Source organism: Camelus ferus, chromosome 13 (assembly GCF_009834535.1).
Source record: "Camelus ferus isolate YT-003-E chromosome 13, BCGSAC_Cfer_1.0, whole genome shotgun sequence".
In the NCBI taxonomy this organism is placed as follows: Eukaryota; Metazoa; Chordata; class Mammalia; order Artiodactyla; family Camelidae; genus Camelus; species Camelus ferus.
Genome location: NC_045708.1, coordinates 64,637,649 through 64,664,169, shown reverse-complemented (window position 1 = coordinate 64,664,169; position 26,521 = coordinate 64,637,649). Strand labels below are relative to the sequence as shown.

The 26,521-nt window shown below is 40.7% G+C and overlaps 1 protein-coding gene across 9 annotated transcripts in view; it reads left to right on the top strand.

The window, feature by feature from the left end:
• The window catches only part of COL24A1 (collagen type XXIV alpha 1 chain), a 337,788-nt gene that overhangs the window by 2,980 nt on the left and 308,287 nt on the right, over positions 1 to 26,521 (top strand). For 2 of the 9 annotated variants that reach the window (XM_032494719.1, XM_032494718.1), the window contains exons 1-3: positions 20,253 to 20,948; positions 21,050 to 21,264; positions 21,389 to 21,519. In XM_032494719.1, the coding sequence (XP_032350610.1) occupies positions 21,464 to 21,519 (56 nt within the window). In that variant the 5' untranslated portion in view covers positions 20,253 to 20,948; positions 21,050 to 21,264; positions 21,389 to 21,463. Of the gene's footprint in view, positions 1 to 13,650; positions 13,827 to 20,249; positions 20,949 to 21,049; positions 21,265 to 21,388; positions 21,520 to 26,521 lie in introns of those variants that run through there. The other 7 variants (XM_032494717.1, XM_032494716.1, XR_004325201.1 and 4 more) reach the window with 6 other exon arrangements.

Sequence of the window (26,521 nt, the reverse complement as noted above, 5' to 3'; positions counted from 1 at the left end):
TTAGGGCCCACCCTAATCCAGTATGCTTAACTGTAACTTGATTGTATCTGCAAAGACCCTACTTCCAAAAAGGTCACATTCACAGGAGTGAGTACTGGGAGTTAGGACTTCAGCGTAACTTTTGGGGAGACACAATTCAGACAACCAGTTAGCAAGTAAGTAAATGTACTTTCACGTTACTTCAGGCCTGAGAGTCGGTTCCCAGTACTTCAAAGTCATTGCTTATACAATAACTAGTTTATTATTTTCTGGAAGAAAAACTTGGTCAATAGATTTTTGGTTAATAATCAACTTATGTGTACTTATTGCTTCTGGTTGGCATCTATGAAGCTACTGGTTAGCATTTTAAAACAGTATCATTCTTATTAATTTATCTCCTTGAGATTATTCAGTAACAACAATGGTTGTCATAATAACTATGTTAAGCTCTTATTTGCCCAGCATGTATGTAATGCTATTATTCTTTTAATATTTATGATAATCCTATGAAGTCAGTTATTACCCATATTTTACAAATGAGAAAACTGAGGCCCAGAGACATAGGTAGCTTGTCTGTTGTCACACGGCTAAGTAGTAAGTGATGAGGCCAGGATTCAGTTTTCAAAGTTGGCCAACATCTGTTTCTTTGGTAAGGAATACCTACTTCCTTCCACTGAGGAAAGCACACGAGGGGAGTTTGGACTGAAGGTGTTGGAATGCCAACAAGTTACCTTTGTTTAGAGTCCCCTGGGTCAAAGTGCCTGGAACAGTCTATTTTCCTGGTGTTCAGTCAACAGCAAAGATTTGTCAGGCACACTTTCCAGGAATTTAAATCGAAAGGTCAATCAATCAATAAGCAAGTAAATTAAATACAGACTTTAAAGCAGCCTTCTATCTAATGGTCAGCAAGCTAGCTAAAGGATGTTAAGTAATTATGAATGATTTCACCTTCTGCTATAACCGTCAAAGCAAACCATAGCACTTTTTGGAATATACTCTGCAACAAAAAGGAAAACTAACGCACAGAAAGCAACTGAGCAGAAGAAGCCAAACAAGAGGAACCAAACATACTACATGGTTCCATTTACATGAAGTTCCAGAAAACGCAAAATTATAGAAATAAAGTCAGTGGCTGCCTGGGGCAGAGATCGGGGAGGGAATTGACTGCCGTGGGGCATGAGAGAAGTTTCTGTGGTTGTGGAAATACTCCTTGTCTTGTTTGGGATGATGGTTTCGCAGGTACAAACATTTGTCAGAAACATCAAACGGTACACTTAAAGGGAAGCACTTAGAAAACATGTCTGTGGAATCCCTTCTCTTCTGCTTGGGAAGCGGCAGGTAAGGTGACTTGATCCCAGTCCAGGTCCTTTGTAGCACATCATCCTGATTCCGTGTAACCACTTGCAGATGGGTTCCAGGTGTTTTAGTAGACATTGATCACTGCCTTATCTTTCATCAAGAAGAAAACTTCTAGGAATCACACAATGGTAGTTAGTACCAAAGAGTTACTAAAGTTTCCCTGTATTTCTGAATTTCTCCCAAGTAAAATTCCATGTGTTAGAACCATCTGGCTTATTTCTTAGCAGAGGAAATACTGGAATGGTTTTTTTTTTTTTTTTAAGTGAAGTTTCCTTCCTGGGGAGGTAACTTTTTCCCTAAGTATTGTAGAGAATTGGGGAAATTCATAAATTTTTAGAAATATGATTTCAAAGAGTTGTTTTGGCACTTTATTTTTTATTTCAATTGCTTGGCCATTCTTAAGCAAACATTTGAAGATTCTTAGGAAATGCAACATGCCATAGCTATTTAAACGTTGATTTTATTACATCATTTTTCTCCTAATCATCTTGGGCTGATGATTTCATATTTAATTTGGAAAAAAATCCCTGTTTATCCAAGTTTAGATAATAGCGTCTAGGCATTTTGATATTAATGTTTTCTTACTATTCACTTACTCAATAGATTTTAATACTTATTTTAAAATTCACACACACATTCATGCACGTATGGCTGGAAAATATTTGATAGTAATATTGAGACAATTTCGTTTGGAAAACTGTTTTTACTTAAAAGTCACATGTTGTGTTATGTTTGGAAAATGTCAGAGTTTAATAGGAAAAATACAATGTATTTTGAAATATTTCTCAAGGGGCTAGATTAGGAAGAGGACTTGCTGAAGGACAGCCAGAGTGGATACTTAGTAGGGAATAGGTGAATAATCTTTAAAATGCATTTGAATATAAAAGGAACCCTTCCGGGAGAAAGCAAGACACGTGGCAGAGGAAGGACATTCTAAGTACATCCTTGTAAGTTCTGAAAAAGACTGTCATGAGAACAGCCATCCTATTTGGGGAAGGAATCAGGTTTGACACAGGGAGGGTCACCCTTCTGCTTTCATGGAATGAATTCTGAGCACAGCACGCCTGGTTCTGGTTCTTGTTTCTTTCAATGTCCAGCGTCACGGTCATCTCCCCCAGTGGTCCCGTCCCTTGGTGAGTTCTCTGTCTTCTGAACTCCTTTAGCTGTGCTGTCTGCAGCCCTCCTAGAACATGGAATGTGCTACTTTGACTGTGTCTGTGATAAGATTGATGCCCTGTGGAGGGCAGCGGTTGTGCCTCTTCACGCTTGTATCCCTAGAGCCTAGGACAGCGTTGACACAGGGTAGGTCCTCCCTAGTAATGAAGAAATGCTGTCGGTAGAGGATAATGTGCCCCTCAGCATCTTTCCAGCCAACATTACAGCGCTTCATATTTACCATCCTGTAGGATCGTGGTCCATTTACTTGGTAGGATTCTCCCCTAAGCTATGAGTCTTGGAGGCCGAGATGATGCTTTATTTACTTCCTTACTCTCTATATTTTGCACATCATAAGAATCTAAGAAGTATTTGCTGGGTGAAAGTATGAATGAGGGAACTGAACCAGGAGGGATGGGCTTATTTCGCTACCACTAATTTGTTCAGAAATATTGAGCAAATGACCTAGCATCTCTGTGTCTCAGTTTTTTAATATACATATAAGATGAAGGTATAGGATTTGACAATAATCAAAGGCCCCTCCAGCTCTAAAAAAATCTCTGATTGGAAGATCGTGGTGATAGCTGAAAACAGAAAGGTGCTTTAGTTCAAATATTGAATCAGTGCACCAGATTCTATCAGCTCATAGCAATTGGCTTTCTCCTGCCTCCAGACCTCTCATCACTTGGAGCTCTAAGCACCCCACACAGATCAGCTTTCTGAAGAATTGGGGGATGTCATTATATCATAAATAGCTTCTCATCAGGAAAAGAATGGAGACCCCAGACCCTAGAGAATAGGTGTGAAAAGGTGATTTATACCAATAGTTCAAAAAATGAGGCAAGTTACTTAGATTTTAACCAGAGGCTAATTTTCTAAGCACCCTGGGTCTTCTTCCATTGCCTGCTCAGGAAGAACATCGGTTGGTTTGGAATTCTCTTAAGTTGATAGGTACAGAAACCTTGCATATCCTGCGCACATTCGTTGAGCACTCCGTACCCACACTTTTATACACTCTTTATGTTTTATAACTCATTCAGTTCTCATAACAGCTCCGTCTGACAGGTAAGGAAATGAAGACAAAGATAGCCAAGGTCAAACAGCTAATAAACGATAGAGGCAGGGTTCAAATCCTCACTGTCTGACCCCAAAAGGATATTAAAATGGTGCAATTTTTATAGAAACCTCATTTTCTCAGGGTTGGGTATGGGGAATGTCAAAAATGAGTAGTTTATACTTTAAGATATCAAGGGTTTATTGCCTTTGTTCCTGAACAGCTTTGCCTGTGTGTAGACTAGAGAGAGGATGCCCAGACTTCACACTCTCTGGGAAGGCCAGTTACCATTCCTCAGAGACCAGCGACGGGATCGCATTAACTGGGGCTCTGAACTTCATCCAGGTCTGCTGCTCCCGGGAGCAGACCTTGTCTGACAGAGCGCAGCTGTGCCGTCAGTCAGCTTGTTGAGGCAGGTGGGCCTCGTTAAGAGATACAGAACCAAATGAAGGTCTTAAAGGCAAAGGTTGCTCTTTGCTTCCCGACAGAAGACGGCATATTTATCAAGTGGCTGTTTGGAAAGGTTTTACTCTGTCGTTTTCCATTTTCCCGAGATTCGGTAAACTTCGTGATTTGGGACAAAGAACAAGATGATTCTGGTTTATGTTCATATTCATGTCTCTTTTATTCATTATGTTCGCATATTCATATTTAGTAACTGTAAATAAAACTGTAATGCACAGAGCCCTTTCCTTTGACACAGGAGGAGTTGTCTTCCACAGTGCTGGCAAGTTTTCTTACTCATCTTACTGGAACCAAAGTGTTTTGGCCAGTATATCTGAGTCTTTCAGCAAGCATTATTTATAAGAGAATCACAGTTATTATTTTGGTTTATATTCCCAAAATATTTGCAGCAATTTCTGCGTGGGATATGCCTAGCCCTTGATTTGGAAACTAAAAAAGACTCATGTATTTCTCCTTAATGAGTTCAGTCAGTCCTGGAAACCTCAAGAATTAAACAAGTAAAGATCTCCCAGGGTTTTGTTAATTCACGTTGTTTTCTGATGAAACAGTAGATTTTTCTAGTCACTAAAAAGTATTCTCTTAGCATGGAAACCAAATCCTCAGCAGGGAATGACTCCCTCCTGCGACATCCAGGCCAGTCATTGTCCTGCCTCTGACAACAACCACGGGGGCTGGGAACTCACTGTCAACAAAAGGTATTTCCCCCATCTTTTGGACAACTCTGATTTTTAGAACATTCTTTTTGTGTTGAGCTGAAATTGTATCCCTGTAGATTTCACTGTCAGGGATAGTCTTTCTTGCTCTCCTTTGTGGGTTCCCCTTCATTTGCCAAGCCTGTAAATTTTAATGTTTCTCAGAAATCAACATGCTTTTCTTATATCACATACTGTCCTTGGACACTCTATGGTTTCAGGATTCACCTACACAGTGATGAGTGTATCTCAAGCCCAGCCTTTTGTGTTGCGCTCCAGATCATCCCTACCTGCCTGCCTCACGGGTACCTTATATTCAGTTTACCCCAAACTTACTTTACTCTTCCTTAGATTTTTTAATTTGGTAGATGATGCTACTACTATCCACTCAATGTTCCTGAGAAGCCAGGAAATTGTCTTGGATTTCTCCTACTCACAGTCCATCAGCCATCTAGTCCTTTAGATATTAAAATCTCGTGTATTTCTCTTCCTCCCCAACTCCACCACCAAAGGTCTTCATTGTATCTTGAATGATAATTATAAAAGCTGATAATCATATTGTCCACTTGCTTCAGGCTTCACCCCCTTCAATCTTCCTCCTTAACTTCTCCAGAGTGAACTACCTAATATTTAAATCTCTCAATACCATTTGCTCAAAATTTTTAAATTATTTCATCTTGTGAGAGAATAATCCTAAATGCATTTGATGGCATTTACAGTCTTATAGACACATCCATTAGGATGGTTATTTATAATATGTAAAGAGTTCCTACAACTCAACAAACACCTCAATTTTTAAAATGGGCAAAGGTTTAAATAGACATTTCTCCAGAGAAGATATACAAATGGCAGATAAGCACATAAAAGATGATCAACATCACTAATAATTAAAGAAATGAAAATCAGACCACAAGGAGGTACCACCTCACACCTGTGAAGATGGCTACTATAAAAACCCCAGAAAATAATGAATATTGGTAATGATGTGAAGACACTGGAACTCTTATTCACTCTTCATAGAAATGTAAAATGGTTCTGCCACTATGGAAAATAGTATGGTGCCTCCTCAAAAAATTAAAAATGGAATTATCATATGATCCAGCAATCCCACTTCTGGGAATGTACCCAAAAAGAATTGAAAGCAGGGACTCAAACAGATATATTTGTATAACCATTTTCTAGTGCCATTATTCACAATAGCCAAAAGGTAGAAGCAACCCAAATGTCCATCAGTGGATGAATGTGAGTGGATAAACAAAATGTGGTACATACAAGTGGTTAACCTTAAAACGGGAGGAAATTCTGACACATGCTACAGGTTTGATGAACCTTGAAGACATTATGCTAAATGAAATGAGCCAGTCACACACACAAAATACTGTATGAACTGACTTATATGAGGTACTTAAAGTGGGTAAATTCATAGACACAGAAAGTAGAACGGGGGTTGCTAGGGGCTGGCTGGAGGGGGAAACGGGGAATTAATGTTTAATGAGTGCAGAATTTCAGTTTGAGAAGAAAAAGGTTTCTGGATTAGATGGTGGTGATTTGTTGTACAAACAATGAATGTGCCTAAAGCCACTGTATGCTTAATAATAGTTAAAATGGTCCATTTTCTGTTACATGTCTTTCATTACAGTTTTAAACAAGGAAGATCCTGTAGAAGCTGATTCTTAGCTCTCTGGTCTTGCTTACCAACACTCGCTCCGCGACCCGCAGCCACCTGTGGGTCCTGAAACATACTCGGCTCTTTCATGAATCACTGCTTTCTGTGTGCTGCCTGGTAATTTCTTACTCCTTCTAGTCACTGCTCAAATACAGGGTGACCAACCATCACCCTGGTTTGCTTGGGAATTCCAGTGCTCAAGCTGGGAAAGTCTTGGGCAGATTGGGACAAATTGGTCACCCCCAAATTATATCATTTCCCAACTAAAATCCCGATGTTATATCATTTAATTTGATCAGGATCCTCAAATGTCTTTGGTGTCTTCATTTAAGCACTTGAAAATGTTGGCAATCATCAGAGCTCTGTGACGTGCTGGAAGATATTTACACAGGTTCATATCTATTAATTAATTAACATCCCTTGAGTAATTATAGATTCTTTGGCTTAAGTGATCATCTAAAACATATTTTTTCTCTTTTTTCCATTGGAGTATCATAAAAATCTAGTCAAATGCCTTGCTAAGATCCAGATACACTGTCTCAAACTTCACTCCTTTGATCCACCAGTTTTGCCAACCTGTCCAAAAATGAGATTAGTCTGTCAGATCTTGTTTGTGAACTCATACTGGCTTCACATTAGTCACGGCTTGTGTGTGTGGGTGTGCACGTGTGCATCTGAACAGTTCTTTCAGTTAACCCCTCTAGAGTCTTACCTTGGATCCACTGATTCACTTACAAAGAAAGGCCATAATCTACCGTGTACCCCCAATGCCACACATTCTCTGTTTTCAAAAATATGGACGCCAATAAAGAGAGTGAAAGGTTTTCTTCTGACTGTGTTAGATTCAGAAGCCAGTATTAAGCCGTGTCTGTTACTGAAATGTGTCTCTCATAGCACAGACTCGGGCTCTGCTTGCTGATACCTGGTGAGCTGGCTGAGTCTGAAGCAAACACAAAATCTAGGACTAACAGGAACGTTCGTTTCGAATGTAAGCTCGCTCTGTGAATACACATTCATCTTTAGGGATACAAGTACAGGTCTGATCGGTGGCAAGTCATCAACATTAAAACAGCCATTGTTACCATTTGGGGAGGTTGTGAGGCAGATGCACCTAAGTTTAAACTGATGGCTTAAGTAATTACAGCATTCGTTTTGTTTTGTTGCCAAGTAAAAACAGGGCTCTTTTTGGTTGTCCTGGCCTTGTACTGTGCAGGTAGACAAGAGAGCTTTTTCCCTCTGCGAGAGGGCAGTCTCCTGCCTGCAATGCAAACTTCGAAGGGTTGCAGATAAGAAGCAAGTTTGTCAAACACAAGGAAGAAAAAGGGTTTGTATTTACTGGACAAGATAAATTCCTGGAATTGAAATCTTTAGCTGCTCAGTATATTCAATTCCAGAAACTTCTGCCCTGCTTCTTTCTTGTGGCACAGTGAATGAATTCAATTCCCTAATCATGATGTCATTCATGAAGTATATTAAGTCTTAGAGTAAAATGTCAATCCACCAACCAGCATGAGAGTCATTGGTAGTAGTAATAATAAGAATTATGTTATTATTATTGTTATTATTATCATCATTAAAAAGACCTGTAATCCTGATTTGACTCTGCTCGTCATTAGCTCTGTGACTATAGCTTTGTCTTCAAGTTTGTTTCATGATTTGTAAAGTTTGGATAAACAAGACCTGGCCTGCAGACCTCATAGGATGGGTGGGAGGCGGTAACCTCTACTGAGCATGTGCTTTGTGCCAGAGACTCTTTGGTATCTTTCGTGGATTATTTCATTCAGTCATCATGGCACCCCCATGAGCATGAGTAGTAGTATTACCCTTTATTTTGCAAACAGGAAACCTGAAGCTGAGAAAGATTGTCATGTACCTGAGAGCTCATGGCTTCTAAGTGGCAAAGCTAGGATTTGATCCTACCCTGGGCTACGTCCACGCTACCTAAGGCATGTACAGGGACTATTTCAGCGATAAGCTGTAGATCTACGTATAGAAATAGAGGTACCGGAAAAGAGCGCTGATTCACCCAGGGTGGGAGGGGGAGTTTATACATTCCTGTGGGTTTCCAAAAACACCTATGTGATTTCACAAGCCAAAAGTAACAGGGTTAGCAGAATCTTTCAGAAGTATCACATAACCGAGTTGAGGTTTATATAACATTAAAACCGTCACCCATTATTTCCACAAATGTGCTTAATATCACTATGTATTTAAAAGAAGCACTCCACACAAAGAAGATATTCATTCGTGATACTCACGTGCTACTCAGCTTTCATATAATGGAAACAATCCTTCATACTGTCTGGTGCATGAGCTTAAAAAGCTTTCCCCTCATATGCCTTCATTTTTAAAATGCTGATGGTGGGGTGAGGGTGGAATTCATCTTAGCTACCACTGTCCAGCACTGTTTCTTTTGCATTTTATTCAAACCAAAGATTTTTTTGGGAAGAACACCCATCTCTCCTGGAATTAGTTGGTTATCCTTGAAGACACACTCTAATTCTTTCCATTTCTGTGTTTCCTAAATATTTTCTATCCACATTTAGTATTTCTTTAACTAAAGTCATGCTCCATGCTTTTGAGCTGGCACTAATGGAATTCTAAATACTTTCCTCTTGAATATATATTTCAAAATATAGTGTTCTGGTCCTAGGCTATTTCCAATGTGCAGATATTTTGTTTTACACATTGGAAATAATGATAGTGAGGGTGGAGAAATTTAAAACAACTAAATAACCTCCAAGAAGAAAATGATCAGTGATTACAGTGGGTGGATATTATCCTAAATCCCTAATTTTGAGACAGTTTAAACATCAAAGTGTTTTTATATTTCTTTTAGTCTTACTCAATATGAACACAAACTATTTCATTACTTTAAAGAGCTGTTAGAACTGTTATACAGCTTTTAAACACGACTAAAATTTCCTCTGAGAAATGATTTATTTGTATGTGATCCAGCTAAAGCCTTCCAGTCAATTTACATCCTAAATTTAAAATGTGGAAATATGAGCTGAGTAGATAGGCTTAAATCAAGAGCAGCAATGAAGGAGAAGCTGGCTCTTACACACACACACACACACACACACACACACTGTCAACAGGTGCACAGGAAAAGAAATTTGATTTAATAATCGGTATATAAGCACTACGCAAAATAAAATAGAAGGGAAATAACCCTACATGATTAGTTCATATTATTAGCACAAGCTTTCATGTTTTCTTGAACAAAGTAGATGTATTATATCACAGTAAATATAAAAGCCTAAGAATTTTATGTCAGGAAAAATAATTTTAGAAGGTGCAATTCAAAGGGCAAGTTTAGAAAATTTCATCTTGGAATTCTTGTCAGTCTGAAACCTTTGAGATCTCAGAATAACTAAAAGTGCGACTATATTGGAAATCTTATTTCAGAGCACAAGAGGGTCAAATATAATCGCTGGCATTCATTTTTCCCTATTGGGTGAGAGTCAGTGGAATCAAGTGTAGTTATATTGGGTCCTGCTATTAATCACACACTCCTTTTATTTTCAGGTCTGCCTGGAAACAACTGTGGCAGACAGACAGGGCTGGCACAGAGAGATCAGAAACAGGAGAGCCATTTCCAAGCAAAGACCTAGCTGAGCCTTAGAGAAGGGGTCATGGACAGACTAAAGACATGTTTGAAGCTAAAAACCAAAGCATTTATTTTTAGTGGGGAAAGAAATCATTTTTCACAAAACTCCCCACCATAATCTTTTACAAAAACCTTTGAGTAAGTAGTAAGTAATTCTTCATATACTTGCCAACAAAACTGTTTCAGTCTAAACCTTAAAATTTTTTTTAAAATGTTAGTGATGAGCCTCGGGCAGGGGGAGTGGTGTTGGGGGAGAGTGGGGAACACAGAGGCTTAAAGGTACCAAAAATGTCATATTTCTTATATGGTATTATTGTTTTATTTTTTAGAAACATTTACATGCACACATGATGCACTCACTTTCGATGGTAACATTTTTTAACTTCAGGAGATGCCGTTTAGTGTGCAGATATGATTCTAAGTACCTCAATTAACTATTAACATGCCTTCAAACAGTTATTTGAAAATGATTTTATTTATGGACGTCTAGAATAGTGTCACACTCCTCTTAAAAATGTAACGTTAAGCTTGTTTTTTTCCAATGACTTTTAGACTTAGAATTTTGTCCTATGAAAAATGAGGGAAATTGCCAGAGGAAATTCAGGAAAAGTAAATCTGAGTAGAAATTTTCCTTTCCCTCCTGAAATATCTGTTACTTCCATAAAATAGCTCCAAAATAATAGTTCTGTAAAGAAATTTAGGTGGAGATGCACTCACAGATTTAGAAAACACGTATCTCTTCACAGAATTCTCTCTCAAGCAGTCTCTCTGCTGTCTCCAGCATGCTGCCACATCTGGCATCAGAAGTACATTGTTCTTATCAATTAATTTTTACTGGGCAGGGGGAGGAGTCGGGGGAGAAATCCCTAAAGTTTCAGAAGCAAACTCCAAAGTTCCAGGTTTAATTTAACTTCATATATACATTTGAAAATGGATGGGCTCTCTGGTAATGCCACAGCTTTTAGAATTCATTCAGAAGGGGTTTAAAAGTGGAAATGCTGACAGACTGTGAACTTCAGTGGTATAAATGGTGCCACTGTAACGACCACATAGGCATGTTGCCCATTGTAATAAACATCCTTGTGGCCATATTGAAAATTTTTTTAAACTTTACACACACACACACACACACACACACACACACTTGTTTGAAGGGCAGATCAAAATTAAGTATTAGTGTGCTTAGGGGGACAACCTACTGTACGTATGTGTCCTCTTTACCCCTTTATTTTGTCTGATGTTTGGACTCAGATTATCCTAGTCTCTTGGCTGTGACCTAAAAACTGATTAAGTTTCCCAGATGGAGAAAAGTGAGCTACCTTTGAACTGGTAGCCTCCATTCAGTTCACTTCACGAATGAACGATACAGAATCTGTGCTGAATGGCTAGAACGATAAGACATTACGTTGGAGGAAACAGGTAACTGGAACAGCAGAGGTAAGCAGTCATAGACAATGGGCTCATCTTGGTTCTCAGTACTCCCAGGGTTTGTTTGAACAGGAAGCTAGGCTACAGTAGAGTGAAGTGATCCAACTGAATAACCTTGAGAATCTGCTCCCGGGGACTGTGACTGGATAGGATTGGAATGGTGGACTCGTAGCATTATGCAAAATGTGTCAGGAATGTCTGTGTTTCTGTCTGGGTTCCAGGTCTAGTCTCAATAAATATGTTACACGTCCCACCAAAGGTCAGAATAAAACACCCTTCCAGTGCCACAGGGCGCAAAGCATCTCAGAGAAGCTGGGCACCCACGTGGAAGAACACATTATGTGGGGCTCACTAGCTTCTGGACCAGCCAACCAGGAAAGGAAGATCAGTTTGCCAACTGTTTTAGAAGCACATTTGAGTTAATTCATGAGACTAAGAATAAAGGGCCGGAACAAAGGAAGAAAGATCCTGGTATAAACAGATTTGGGAAGAAAACAGTGGCAGCAAAGATCAACAGTTTGAATGATAAAAGGGAGGAAATCTATATTGGATCAGAACTGAAAATTTTTCACCATCCAAGCTAAGGGTTTTCATCAGTTTCCCTAGTGAGGAGGGATTGAGAGATTTTATCATTTGTAATCTGCTGAATGTAAACATGCCTCAGTTGGCTGTTTGACAAGTGTATATGCTTATCTTCCCAAAGTAATTAAGTCATTTTTATGAATCTTTTTGTCACCTTCTCAATGTCCCATGTTAAAGAATCCTTCCAGCTATCAGCCTGGGGCTCCCACCTGGTTCTTGCAGCCAGAGTGAGAATTGCATTATTACTCTAACAAAGTCTGTGTCTGTAACTATCATGTTCCAAACAAAAAAAGAAATCAACTTCCAGGACCCATATTTTAAAATGAGCAAAGTTTAAGCATGTGTCTCTTAAATGTTTCTGCAGTTTCTAAGGAATGATGGCCACCTGCACTAATATAAAAGACTTCTCTAGACCAATGGATAGAGAAGAAAATTAGGCTAACTCCAAATTCCAGAAAGATGCTCTGTGATCTTTCCAGCCTCATCTCTATATTGTAACCATTCCAACTGCAGCTCCCTGATCTTGGTTTTGGGACCTTTCGTACCGCCGTGCTTTCTACTGCCCACGCTGCCACCTCCACCCAGACTGGCTTGAACTTCCTTGTCTATTTGGCAAATGCCTACTCATTCTTAAAGACCCGAGCTTCCACGTTCCCACTCACTCTCAGTGGAATCGTGTACTATCTCCCTGGTGCCCCAACTGCCCGATATCACCAGTTGGTTATGTTTACTTTTTTCTGTATCCGTTAGTTTTTCTGACTAGATTCTGTCTCTAGCAGTTGGTAGGCTCCTCAAGAGTAGTAAGTGTGCTGTGTGTCTTCATGACTCTAGGTCTTAGAACATGGCCTGGAACATAGTAAGCATGCCACTCTTTATTCATTCATTCAATAAATATTTAATCATGGAATTGTAACTAAGCCATAATTATTCTGTCCAGGTACATGTGAATAAGAGTACTTACTCATTAAAAGATTTTACAGACAGTCAAAAAGTACTGTGTTCAGTAATTAAGTCAGGAATGGTTGGACACGCTAACCTATGATGATTAGTCTATCTGCATCACCGTTATTTGTAATCCTTGTTAAAAATGCAGATTCCTGAGCTCCATCTCAGACATACTCAATCAGAATCTCTAAGCATAAAATTCAGAAATCTGGGATTGTACAAAGCAACTCATATGACTTATGTACACACAAAAATTTGAGAATCATTGGATTCGAAAGAGCAGTCTTCAGAATTTGATGGATCTGAGCCAGGGTTCCAGCTCTACCATTTATGAGCTGTATGACCTTGGAAAAGTACATTAACTTCTCAGAGCCTCAGTTTTCTCACTTAGAAAATGAATATAGTAATGTCTCCTCACTGGGTGGTTGGGATGATTGTATCATTAGGTGTGTCAGGGCACCGGGAGCTGTGTCAATCACATAGACGTGCTTGGTGATTTCAGCTCCTTCCTTGTCTCCCTACCCCAGCTTCACTTTGCTCCTCAAAGCCTCTTCAGCGATCAGAATACCTGAAAATGAGCACCATTCCTGTCCCTTAGAGAGCCTCTGTGGAGAATCCAAACAGTCTTGGTATCACCACAGTAATTTTGAATATGATTGCTTGAACTCTGTACACAAGCTAAAATATTCATTTTGCCTTTTTATCTCCTCAGAACTCGTCGGCCTTTGATATGGGTTATGTTGTATTGGCAGAGACGGCTATCTCCCTCCTGAAGTATGCCAAGACTTGCAGTCATGTGACAGGAGCTGTAGGCAGTTGTTGCTTCCCTATTAATTCGGGGGCCTGGCCTGGCAAGTGAACTTTTCCTCCTCTTCCGTGGAAAAGCAGGTATTTTTATCATCTCTCCTAATACGCCATTATTGTTGCAAGACTCTTATTCCAAAATATGGAAAGGTTTCTTCCATTTCTACACCTCAAAAAATTCTCATACCATTTTCCCGTTTTTGGAAAAGGGGGTGGGGTGTATAGCTCAAGTGGCAGAGTGCATGCTTAGCATGCTTGACGTCCTGGGTTCAATCCCCAGTACTTCCTCTAAATAAAATAAAATAAAACCTAACTACCTCCCCCTGTCAGTTAGAAAAAGTGGGGGAACTGTATTTATTTTGAAATTGTTGAAAAAGATAAAATAGATAAAATTCAAAATTCCATATTGAATTTTCTAATGTTCTTAGAAGGTGAGAAGAATTTTAACTAAAAGTGCTGACAGAGTCATGAGTATGACTTAGAGTTCTTCCGTGCCGCCGCAGGCAGGTAACTATCCATAGTCAGTTCTTACCTGATTTCTGACGTTATTGCATCACTGGTCTCTAAAAAGTAGGTTCTCTGTTAAGGTCTGTAGCATTTGGTATGAGTATTCATGTAAAATACACTAAATATCTGACATGAATTGTTGGAAAATTATAGTGCTGATTTTAGATGGGGAAAAGTAAACCTTATTATAAAAGAACCAAAAATATAATGAAACATGAGAGAAACGAGACATTGTATTTGGCCCTTTACTACCTTCCAAATGACAATGATTATCCAACTGTGTTCTAAAGGAAAAGTGTATATCATATCCTGCCTTACATTTGAAATTCAAAAACTTGAGTATTTTCCTACTATATTCTTGCCTCAGCCTCTCTACTCCTAAGTTACGTTCTAAATCAGATTTCACAGATATTCAAGGAAATGTTTGTCAGTTGCTGTGCAAATATTTCACCTAATTGGGGATTCTCTGCAGTCCACGTCCGTTCAGCCTGTCCTTTCCATCAGTAAAATAACCTTTCCCTTATACTACATGATGCTGAGAAAATTAATATTCAGTTAGTAGAAAACTGGTCTTAGAAGCACTGAATATGAAAAACGCTGTTTGTTTCTGGATGGAAGCATGTAAACCTGTCATTTTATAATTTCAAATATAAGTTCTACCCTTCCTAGAAGACCATTCCAGTAGAGGGCTCCAGCTTGCTTTAACATGTTGTGGAGGGAAAATCACAAGAGAGGTTTTTTGAAGACAAGCTTGCAACATTACATGTAAAATCTAGAGTTTCCTTGGCATGACTAGCAAGTACATACGTATCGAACAACCCATTTGGTTGTCCTAGAGTCCAGCTCAATTTATGGACCTGCCTTTCTCCAGCTACACGAACTCATTTTAATCCATTTATTATATCCTTTTGCTTTTCCCTAGAATATTCTCCAGTGTTATTCTAAACCATCCACATGCTCCTCAGGAACCCAAGCCAACTATATCCCTCAATCTTGAAACTTTTATTAGTTCTTTTTCTGATTTATGTAAATAATACATGCTTAATGTAAAAAAAAATAAAAATGGAAAAATAAAAAAGACAGGATAAAATTTAATTCATCATCGCTAATTTCACCACTCAGAAATTATGCTTTGCTACTGTTAATACTTCAGTGTATTTCCCCTCAATCTTTATTATAGGAGACATAATACACACTATACATACATACCCATATATATTGTATGTATTTTCTCATCCTGTTTTTTCCACGTGAAATATCTTAAGAATTTTCTGTGTTAGGAAAAATCCTTCAAAACATTATTTTTTCACTGTTGTATAATATTACATTATATGAATATACCATAATTTATTTAGAATAGAATAAAACTGGGATGATGATCCTTATGCATGTGTTTTCATGGGCAAATATGATTATTATTTCTTGAGGATATATTTCTAGAATCAAAATCACTGATGCAGAAATACAGCTTTTAAAGGCTCTTAATCCATAGTGGCAAATTTCCACTTGTATTATGTAATCTACATGTCTCTAGCTGGTATAAAAGTACTGGCTTCTCTCTACCCTCATCAATATTGGGTGTTACACTTTCTTTAAAAATCAGTGTCATTTGCTATTTTGTTTTTAATGGGAGCTTACTATTTTAACTTGAACTTCTTGAGCTCAGTTCATTAAATGCTTTAATATGTTTGGGGCCAATTTTATTTCTTCCTATGTAGACTGCACATTCCCCTTACCCATTTTTCTACATTTCTATATTCATCTCTTTTCTTATTTAATAAATTATCATATATTAAAGATCTTGATATTCAATCAAAACAAACAAAAAAAAAAAAAAAGAGAAAAATGACCTAAACTCTATGACAGTATCAAGGTCATGAAGTGACCAACCATCCCAGATTTCCTGGGATTGAGTAGTGATCCCAGGACATGGCACTTTCAGTGCTAGAAGTAGGATAGTCAGGTAAATAGAGACGAGTTGGTCACCCTAACTGAGGAACTGTTCCAGACTAAAGGACTGAAATGCAATTAAATGCAACAAGTCATCTGGAAGCAGGAAAAAAAAATCAAGGTTTACTATAACGTAGGGAAATGACTGGTGAAATCTGACTGGGTCTATCAATTAAAGAATACTATTGTATCAATATTAACTTCCTTTTGATAACTGAACTGTGGCTGTGGAAGAGAATAGCCTTTTTTTTTTAAAGGAAATATACACTGAAGTGTTTAGGGGTAAAGCAGCATAATGCTTGCAAATTACTCTCAATTGAGTGGGGAGAGAGAGAATAAAGTTAAAAGTCAACATGGTAAATAAATTGTGAGCATTTCGGGAGCATAAGGGAAGGGTATTAGAAAAGTCTTCACACTATGTTTTATAACTTTTAATACGTCTAATTTTTTCAACATAAAATGTTTTATAAAAAGATACTGTTTGCTATGCACTGCAAATATTTTCCCCAGTTTTTCATTTGTCTTTTTGTTTATACTGTGCAACATTTATATTTCTTTTCCATTTTACCACTTCAAAATTTTAAATCATACTTCTCTCTGTCTTTCTGAAAGACCACCAGTCCTCGAGAGCAGGCGTGTCTGTCTGATGATTTCCTCCCCAGCCCTCAGCAGAGTTTCTGGAACCTATTGCTGCTCAATAAATATTTGATAAATAAACTAATAAATATAATCTTTCCCATCTCCAAAGAAGATACATTTTTACGTATATTTACTTCTAAATCTTCACAGAGTTAAATATTTTTTTAAACCCACGAATGCATTGGAGTTTACTTTGTTTGTACACCATGAGGTGGAGAGGAATTAATTTTCCCCTTGAGACTATAAGTAGTTTTAGCACTATTTGTAAGGCTGATCTTCCTACTTACGGAGTTTTGAAATGCCATCTTCATTACAAACTGAATTTTACATCCTTATGAGGGTCTATAGCAGAAGGTTGTATTCGATTTCAGTAGCCCCTTGTCTTGAAACTCTTTTCTCTTGAGAAGAAGGGAGGGAGGGAGGGAGGAAGGCAGAGACAGAGAGGGAGAGAAAAGAGGGGTGGGAGGAAGAAACAACGGAAGGAAGAAGAATTACTGAGAGCATCAGCTTTATCCGGAGTCAGTCTTCATGAGTTTACACCTTGATTACCAGTTCTGTGATCTCAGGCAATTTAACTAAACTTTTTCTGCCTTAATTTCCTCCTCAGTATGAAAAGGATGAGTAGTACTTACTTAACAGGATTGATAAAGGGTAAATTGAGTTAATATGTATAAAATACTTAGAGCAACACTCATGATAGTAAGCATTATGAAGTATTTGCTATATTATTATTTTATGAGTTCCTATACTATTATTTCATAACGTTATATACTTTTTATTCTTGCTCCTTTAGTTCCTCATTGTTTCCTCCCACTTTCTGTAGCCTAAGTTTATGCCCTTGGCTCTCTGTTCTCCATTTCAGTATTCACTTCTGTGAAAACAGACTCCACCGTCAAGGCCTCATATACCATTTTAGGCAGATAATGAAAAAAATCTAACACTCTAGTTCGGACCTTTTTCCTGAACTCTAGCTCCTAACTCCAACAGATCTTTGGCCTGTTCCAGTACAACGTCCTGCCAAGATCTTGAACACAGTATGTCTCAAACTGAGTTAGTTGTCTTCCTTTTGACATTAGCCAATGGCATGATTTCTTAATCATTCAGACTTGAAATTTCATCTGTATTTCCTCCCTTCCCAATCTAACCAGTAATCAGATCTTCTTGATTCCTTTTAATAAAGATTCTCTCATTTACCTTTTCTGTTGTTCCTACCATGCAAGATATGAGCATATTTCAACACCTACACCGAACTTATCCTCCAACCTTCTGTCTTTTCAATCTTGGCATCTGGTGTTGCTCAATCTTCTTAATATGGGAATTTGGAACATAATCGTTTATCTGTTTGAAATTATCTAATTAGTTTCCTATTGCCCATAGATTAAATTTTAAACAGGAGAATGTAAACTCCATGAAGGGAAGAATTTTCAAGCGTTTTGCTCACTGATGTAATTCAGTGCCTAAAACAGTTCCCGGCACATAGTATGTGACACAATAACTGTTTGTTGAATGACTGAGTGACCCCTTACCCTGGTATTCAGGGACTTCCATAGTTTGCCCTCAACCTCTCTTCCAGGTCATAAACCTCTAACCCAACCTGATGAATCTACTCCTTTCTCCTGAATATAATTCAGATATGTTCCTCTTGTCCATCTGCTGTTTAGTTGCTACTTTCCATTTCTAAGCAAACTCTTTGTCCTCTCCACCTATGTATGTCCTCTTTACTTTCCAGGGCCCCGTTAAATCTCATGGTCTCTGGTTAATCTGTTGTGATTAATTTACTGTATGCTAAACTCCACCATCTTAAAAAAGTCTACAGCATTTAAACCTTACATTGTTTATTTTTTGCTGGGCGAATGCCTCCTCTCCCACTGTCAAATGTGCTCTGTTTGAGGCTGTGAGTACCTTTTGGAGTCTTCTGCATGACAAAGGCTCTATTAACTCTACTAGGAAATACTCTCTTTCTGTACTCAAAGAACCTGAGATACATTTTAATAATCACTCCATTTCATGCAGCATTCAAATATTGATTCAACATTATTAATAGAAAAAGTATTTTTAATCCATAAGTAATTGAAGGGAAGATGGAGTCAGAAATTGGGCACATTACTTAAGATCTGCTTAATTCTTATCTATTCTTTCCACCAAACCAAATTCTCTTTCTTTTTTTAGTTGACAAGTAGTCAAAAATAGAAATACTATAGGAATAGAATACTGTAGAAATTATTAAGGCTAAGAATGACTATCTTCCCTTGGCCCTGGATTTCTAGGAGGAATCTGGAAATCTGTGGCTATTTGTTATAAAAATGGGGGGAGGTAGTTACAGTGGCTATTTGGCATGTAACACCTTAACTAAGTGATCAAAGTTAACATCACTAGTAATAAACTATATCAACATTATGTATACCCAATATGATGCCCCGAGAACGGCACAGCATCACTTCAGTGGTGTCCTAGCCAAAAATACATAACCTAAATCTCATCATGATAATACATCACAGAAATCCAGATTTAGGACCTTTTAAAAATAACTGACCAGGCCTCTTCAAAAGTGTCAAAATCATGAAAGACAAAAGAAGACAGGGAATTCCACAGATGGGTGGAGACTAAGGGGATATGGCAATTTATTTAATATCTCTGTTAATTAATTAACTAACTAAACACAGCTGTAGGATCCTGGACAAGACAAAGGACTTTTGGGAAAACTGACAAAATTTGAATAAGAGTTATAGATTAGTTAATAATATTGTATCAGTGTTAATGTCCTAGTTTTGACGGTTGTAACATGGTTATGTAAGATATTAACATTAGAGTAAGTCAGATGAAGGGTATACAGGAATTCTTTTTACTATTTTTGCAACTTTTATGTAAATCTAAAATTACTTCATAATAAAAAGTTGAAAAATTTGAGGAAGAAGAAAATGAATTAAATTCTATGTTCTGGGAGGAAACAAATCCCCCGAATTCCAAGGGCCACATCAGTAATTTCCATTCATTAATGTGGTTACCTTAACCGTCATAATGTGTGAATGTGGGACGCCTTTCGCCATGTGGAAGGGTCATCAGCCGTGGATGGTGCACAGGGTAGACAGGGAAAACTTGGAGAAATGATATTCACTGGTATGGAGCAGTCACTCATTAAGCACGCGTCCCAAGTCATATTTTAGGTGCTGAAAATACAATGATGAACAAGATAATAGATCCCTGGCCTCCTGGAATTTCCAGGCTTACTAATCTGAGGAAGATAAAATCAGGACTTAAAAAAAACTGGAAATAGACTTCTCAATATGGCTGTAGGGAGAATAAGGCCTTATGTCAAAAAAGAAATTTGCTAACAAAAATTGGAGAAGGTACTCGAATTGGTAAGGCCGTAGTGTGTTTTCAGTTGCGTAACAGCAGACCATCAGGCTATGCTTGTTAAGCCAGGGGAAGGCCAGAAGGCAGAAAAGCGGATTGCAGGAGAGAAAAATCAGTAGAAAGTAGTACGGGGACAGACTGAAAGGGAAGAGTGAAGGGGAGGAAAGGTATTAATGAGAACCTTTGCAGTCAGTTAATAATATGACTTAGGCCACAAGCGCAACTGAAAAAAAAAAAAAAAAAAAAAAAGCCAGAAAGTCGGAGGAGAGTGGAAGACTCCGTAGAGCTGAATATGATTTCAGAAGGTGTGTGTGAAGAGGACAGAGAAAGGGTGATGCGGGACACGCAAGAGGGAAAAATCAAACTGGGGACTGCTGAAAAAGGGACTGGTACGTGCTCCCTTGGAGGAAGGATACTAGCCACCTACGGCCTTCGGCGACGTCGAGGGAGCGGCGCGTGGGAAGCGAGAGCGCCGGGGCGGTGCCGGGCGGCTGCGTGCGCGCCCCGGGCACTGCCGGCCCAGGGGCTTGCGGACACCAGCGCCCCAGTGGGCGCGGGGTGGGGGGAGGTTGCGGGGCGGAGGGGGAGGTGTGCGCTGTGTTTGGTGATGTCACTGCAAGTCAGTGAGCGGTGAAATTTAACACCGGCCGGATTTGCCTGGCTCCTCTTCTTCCAGGGGAAGCAGCCGGCGGCAGTCAACGCCGAGCGCCTGCAGTTGCCACCGGCCCCCTCGCCCCGACTCGAGTGCCGCAGTGGGTGTGTGTACTTGTCTGACAAACGTTCCAGCGCGGGTTGTTTCCAAGGACTTCCTCCCCCACTTCATCTCCTTCCCTCCCCCCGTCCCTTTCTCCTCCCAGGCCCAAAGCAGAGGACTCCGCTGGAGTCACGGAGTCGCCTTTGAACCGCAAGTGAACCCGAGGGCTGCACTCGCAGCCGAGTTCCCGCTGCTGCCGGCACCCCGCCGCCTGCCCGTGAGGTCTTGCTCCTCGCCCGCCCTCCCAGGGGAGCGCTCCCCCCGGGCTCCTCCGTGACCCAGCTAGGGAGCTAGGAACCCCAGCTGTCTACCCTTCGGGTGCTAATTCTCTCTTCCTTCCCACCTTCCCCCTCCCTTTTTTTTTTTTAAAAAACTGTTGTTGAGGTTTTGGAGCATCGTTTTCATGTGATTTCCCCCCCCCCTCCCTTTTTTTCATGGACAGTACCTGCACCCTTAGCAGTTCGGAGTTGGCTTCTGTTTTCCGTTAGCGCTTCGCTGTACGGACAAATGCATACAAATGCATTTAGGAGCCCACAGGACAAGGCGTGGACAGGTCTCCCACACGGCAAAAACGTAAGTAGCCCACCCGCCGGGGCAGGGGCTAGACCAACCCCTCTCCCCACCCCCTGGTTCCGCTGAGCCGGTTGGAGGTCTGTGCTCCAGTTCCTTGGCACTTTTTGAAGTTGGGAGCCGGCGAACAGCCGTGGCATCCAACCCTTGTCTCCTCAATTTGTAAAATACCGTGTTTGAAAGGAAGCCTCCTGCCAGCGGGTCTCTCAAGACAGTTTAAGTTAAAGAGATCCTGCGGCTCGGGAGGAAAAACTCGCTGGCGCACATCCCGACGCCGGCGGCAGCAGGCTCCCGCAGCTCGGGAGCTGCTACTCCCGCGCCCTCCAGGGACTCCAGCTCCCGCCGCCCTCGCGCCCTCCTTCCCTTCTCCTCCCTCAGGGCCCTGGCTGAGGTCCTGTTTCCCTGCGGTGTTCCTCTGGGCGTCCAGCCTGGAGACTGCTGGGGCACTGGCGGTCCTTTGGGCTCTGTGCGCTCAGCCTGGACCGCGGGGCACAGCCTTGGGGCAGCGTTGCTGGATAGGGGAGAAGGTGCCCGCAGAACCTCGGGCATCAGGGCGCTGCTGGACTCATGGGACCAAAACCATCTCTTCTACTCGTTAGGAGGCCAACAAACGTGCTGTCCATCTGGGGCCGCGGCTGCGCCCTGGTTACTGGCGTATCGCTGGGGTTGGGGCTGGACAGGGGCGGGGGGGGGGGGGACGACGGGGGGCGGGGCTGCTGCTCCTGGAGAGTGTTAGCGCGGGTCCTGACTGACACCCAGTCTCCTCTGTGGGCGACGTACTTGCTCCCACTTCCTCACTGGGAAAAGAGCATGTATGGGAGGGGCGGAGAGCATGGCCTTGGCTGGCTGCTCTGGTCCCCCTGGAAGAGGTCAGTGGGTTAAGCAAGTTTGCTTCTGGCCTCGGCGGCGGGAAGGACGAAAGCAACTGTGGCCGTTCTCTGCCGCGAGGCTGCCCCTCGGGAGAGTAGGTGGGAGGAGGGAACGGGGCAGAACTGACCATGCCAGCTAAGGGCAGGCGGAGGCGGGGTGCGCAGAAAGACCGCCTTGTGGCAGTGTTTGTATGAACATGTGCTTCCCAACCGCATGCAGCCGAGCCTGGCTGGGGCTCACGCGCTCTCTCCTCTCCTCCGACCTCTGGAAGCCTGGGCAGGCGGCCGGCTTCCCCGCTGAGAAGGATGCTCCTGCCCCTGCGCCAGCAGCAGAATGAATCAGTGAGGGGGAAGTCTCGGAACCCCTGCAACCGCGTGCCTGAGGCGAGGTGCCTGGGGCCGGGGAGACTCGAGATGTCTCTGCCAGGGATCCGAGAAGAGAAGAGGCCACACTCTGCGGGCCGCCTGACGCAGGGCCGCTCACACGGGTCTCTTCGGTTTCCCAGTCAGATTTGCCGCCACTTTTCTCCATAAAAGTCCCTTGCATGGACCCGCCGGGAAAGCGGGGAGAGGGGCCCGGCGGGTCCTCAGGGATCTGATGCATCTTCCCGCCGGCCCAGGGCGGGTAGAATGGTGGAATGAGGCTGGGGTCCCCGCGAGTCCAGAACCACCAGAAGAGACTGTGTGAGGCCCTCTACCTCCTGTCCGGCCGCAGGCTCCGCCTGCCTCCCTGTGCCCTCCTTTGCCCTCCCTGCCAGCTCCCGCCCCAGGGCTTTCCCTTCCCCACTGCGCCAGGCCCACGTTGCTGACTAACTTTCCCCGTGGTAGTTGTGACCAACCTCGCAGATGAAAGCGGATCTTCAGCTCCTAGCCTCTGTCTTGTCTGGTTTACACTTCCCTTCCAGACGCTCCCAGAAAAGGCCCCGCATAAATTCTTGGGCAGTTTGGGGTTTGTAAATTGGGTCCAGATGATTGAGGGGAGGGAGGCAGAGAAACCAAACAGAGTGGATTACACCGAGGAACTTCTGAGGGAAAATTAGGCTACATGGATTGGGGTGGGGGGATAAAAGCAGCCCTTGTGGAGAGACACCGGGGTGGGTAGGGGATCCTGGATGAAGGCCCTAGTCTCCCTTGTCCTGCTGCTAGCCGGGGGCCTTGCAGCCTCCTGGGGTGTCCAGGTCATTCCACGACCCGTTGCCTGTAGGGGTGGGCTGCAGAGAATAAAGAGTAATTCAAAATCACATCAGGTTGCAGCCCCTCACAGCTCCAACCACACATATGCAAAGTGGGGAAAAGGTAGTTACTGATTGAGCTGAGAAAATTGTTTCTTGAAAAAAATCCAATTTCCATAAAGACTTCAGAATTCTGCAGTTTGAAATAAATGCTATCAACCTGATGGGAAAGGGACTTGGGAGAAGCAGCTGATTAGCTGATGACAATATCAGGCCACTGAATTATAACCTTTAGAGTGCCTATTGAAATCCCTGATGTTTTGTTTTCCACCATCCTTTCATGGTGATGTTCTGTAAGAACAGGGGAAGTTTTTTAAAATCATAATTCTGATTAGTCACCTGAAATCATTCACAGTTTTGAAACTGGATTCTTAAAGACACTTTATTTCAAAGGGCTTCTTTTAGATGGATTATCTAATGAGAATTTGCAGAGTTAATAGAAAAAATTAAAACCAAAAGTCAGTGTTAGATATACTAATTAAACATATTGTCAGAAAGTCTCCCAGGCAGAATATTAAAGAGTCATTAAAGAGTTTCTATAACCAAAGGGGTAAAAAGGTTTGGGGTATAAAGATCTGTTTCCTAACTAGCAGAAAATTCTATGTTTAAAATTTCTTAGTTATGTTTGGGTTCAAATAACTGTTTAAAATAAACTGATGTCTCAGGGAGAGGAATTGTAATTTATAGAAAGTAATTTTGAGTGTAATTTATACATTCTGCTTAGTAATCTGTGAGGCTGCAAGAGAATAATACTTTTTTTTTTTTTTTTAGGGGAGAAGGTAATTAGGCTTATTTATTTACCTGTTTTATTTGTTCTTTTAACGGAGGTACTGGGGATTGAACCCAGGACCTTGTGCATGCTAAGCATGTGCTCTACCACTGCTATACCCTCCCTTCTAGAATAATACTTTTTATTATGGAAATTAGAATAGCTATGCTAGTTTCCTTGCCATGCTTTGCAACTATGACTTATTTTAGAATTTGTAACTCTGAGAAGTGAAGATGATTTCATTTTCATTCTCATAAAAGGCCAACATTCTGTCATTCACTCACTTATTGTTTATTCACTCATTTATTCAACAAATGTTTACTGAGCTCCAGCTATATATCTAGCATGGTTCTAGGCAAGAGGGGTATGATGATTGAGCAAGACAGAAGCACAGTTGCTGCCTTCCCAATGTGCCCAATTTAGTATAGGAAACAGAAAATGATCAGTTGAAGTCCTTAAGCAGTTTATCTCCCTTGCATGTCATGAATTGCCCGTATGCTTGGAATTTAACCAGAAGTTGTAGTATGTCTCACACTAGATTAGTTATACAAGTACCTACTGAGTTGATTGATGGTCTAAGAAATTCATTGTATATAATGTTGACAACGCTTTACTCCCTGAATCATCCGACTTTATCCCCACTGCTAGGATAACTGTTTTTCAATTATTTGGGGGGACAAAGGGCAGAAATTTTAACTATTTCTGGATCTTAGCAGGTAGTAAAGAGCAAAATCTGTAAAGCTGTAATGACAGAGAAATTTTCGGCTTGTAAATATAGTGGAAATTGTTGAAATTCTTGATATATATTACATATGTATGTTTTTCAGATTAGTTTACTTTTTCCAGTTTGCTTAAGTGAAAACCACCAGTGCACTTAAAAAACAGAAAAACAAAAAAACTCTCTTATTCACAAATGGAACCTTTGTGTGAATGAGCATCAGTAGCCTGAAGACATATATCGTAATACCTGAGAGCCTCAGGGGTGCCCAAAAAATAAAAGATGCCCGAAATTCCCCTAAGTTAACTTAGACCCTTCAGAGAAAGAGAAGGTTGAACAGCTCTAAGAATTACTCAGGGAAGGTGCTGGGAATGGATGTTAGTTCCTCAAATATTCTGAGTATGGCCTTTGGATATCTATTTCCTGCCCAACCCCCTTTAGGCTTTTACCTTCACATGTCTGGTTATATTTTGACTGTGGCTTATGTCAAACCGAAAATGTGGCTAGCAGACCAGACATACAGAGTATTTCACATTTTGTTAGATATTCTCAGATATTAATATTATGGGTTATGTTTTCTGAACTTTTATTGAATGTTTCTTACCATATTAACTTCTTTCAAACCTGGTCTGATTTTGTCAACTGTGTGAGTTTATGTACTTCTGTTACTTTATATTAAGGACACATGGTCCAGACATACAAAAAAGTGAACAAAAACAGACATGGTTTGAAAATTTGAAACATATTCTTATTTAGTACACTAACTAGATTTTTTTGTTAGGCTTAACTAAATATGTGAACACGTTAGCAAACCTAGTAGGCTATTTTATGTTACTTAATTAAAAAAGAACTGGCGAGAACTGTAGGAAGCTCTTTCCCAAGTTGTGGTTAAATATGTCCTTTATTTATAGTGATTTACAGAACATCTTGCTAAGTACGTAATTTGATCTTTGTCCTCTAATGCCAGTATATTAATAGGATCCCACCATACACACACATTTTAGGGTTTTATATTTGGAATTTAAGATGTAAAATTTATTAAGTCATCACAAATTAGATGAGTCAGCTAAGACTCAAAAACTTGACCCTCCCAAGGTCACACAATAAGTTTGAAATAGAACCAGGATTAGTCTTTTGACTCCTAGTCTAGTGTTATTTCCTTATTAACCGTGTTGTTTTCTCTGCAACAACTTAACACAGTTTTAATTTTAACTTACTCAAGGACTCCAGCGTGTCCAGTACAACATGCACGGCACAACAGGGGAGAAGCCCAGAGTGCAGCTGCTGCTCGTGAGAACTCCATCGTCTGCTAATGTGGAGAGCTGATCTTTTTTCTTTATTAAGTGAATGTATCATAAATGTAGTATCATGGGTGGAGGGGCAAAAGCAAAGGAATAAACAAGTCCAACTTAAGTAG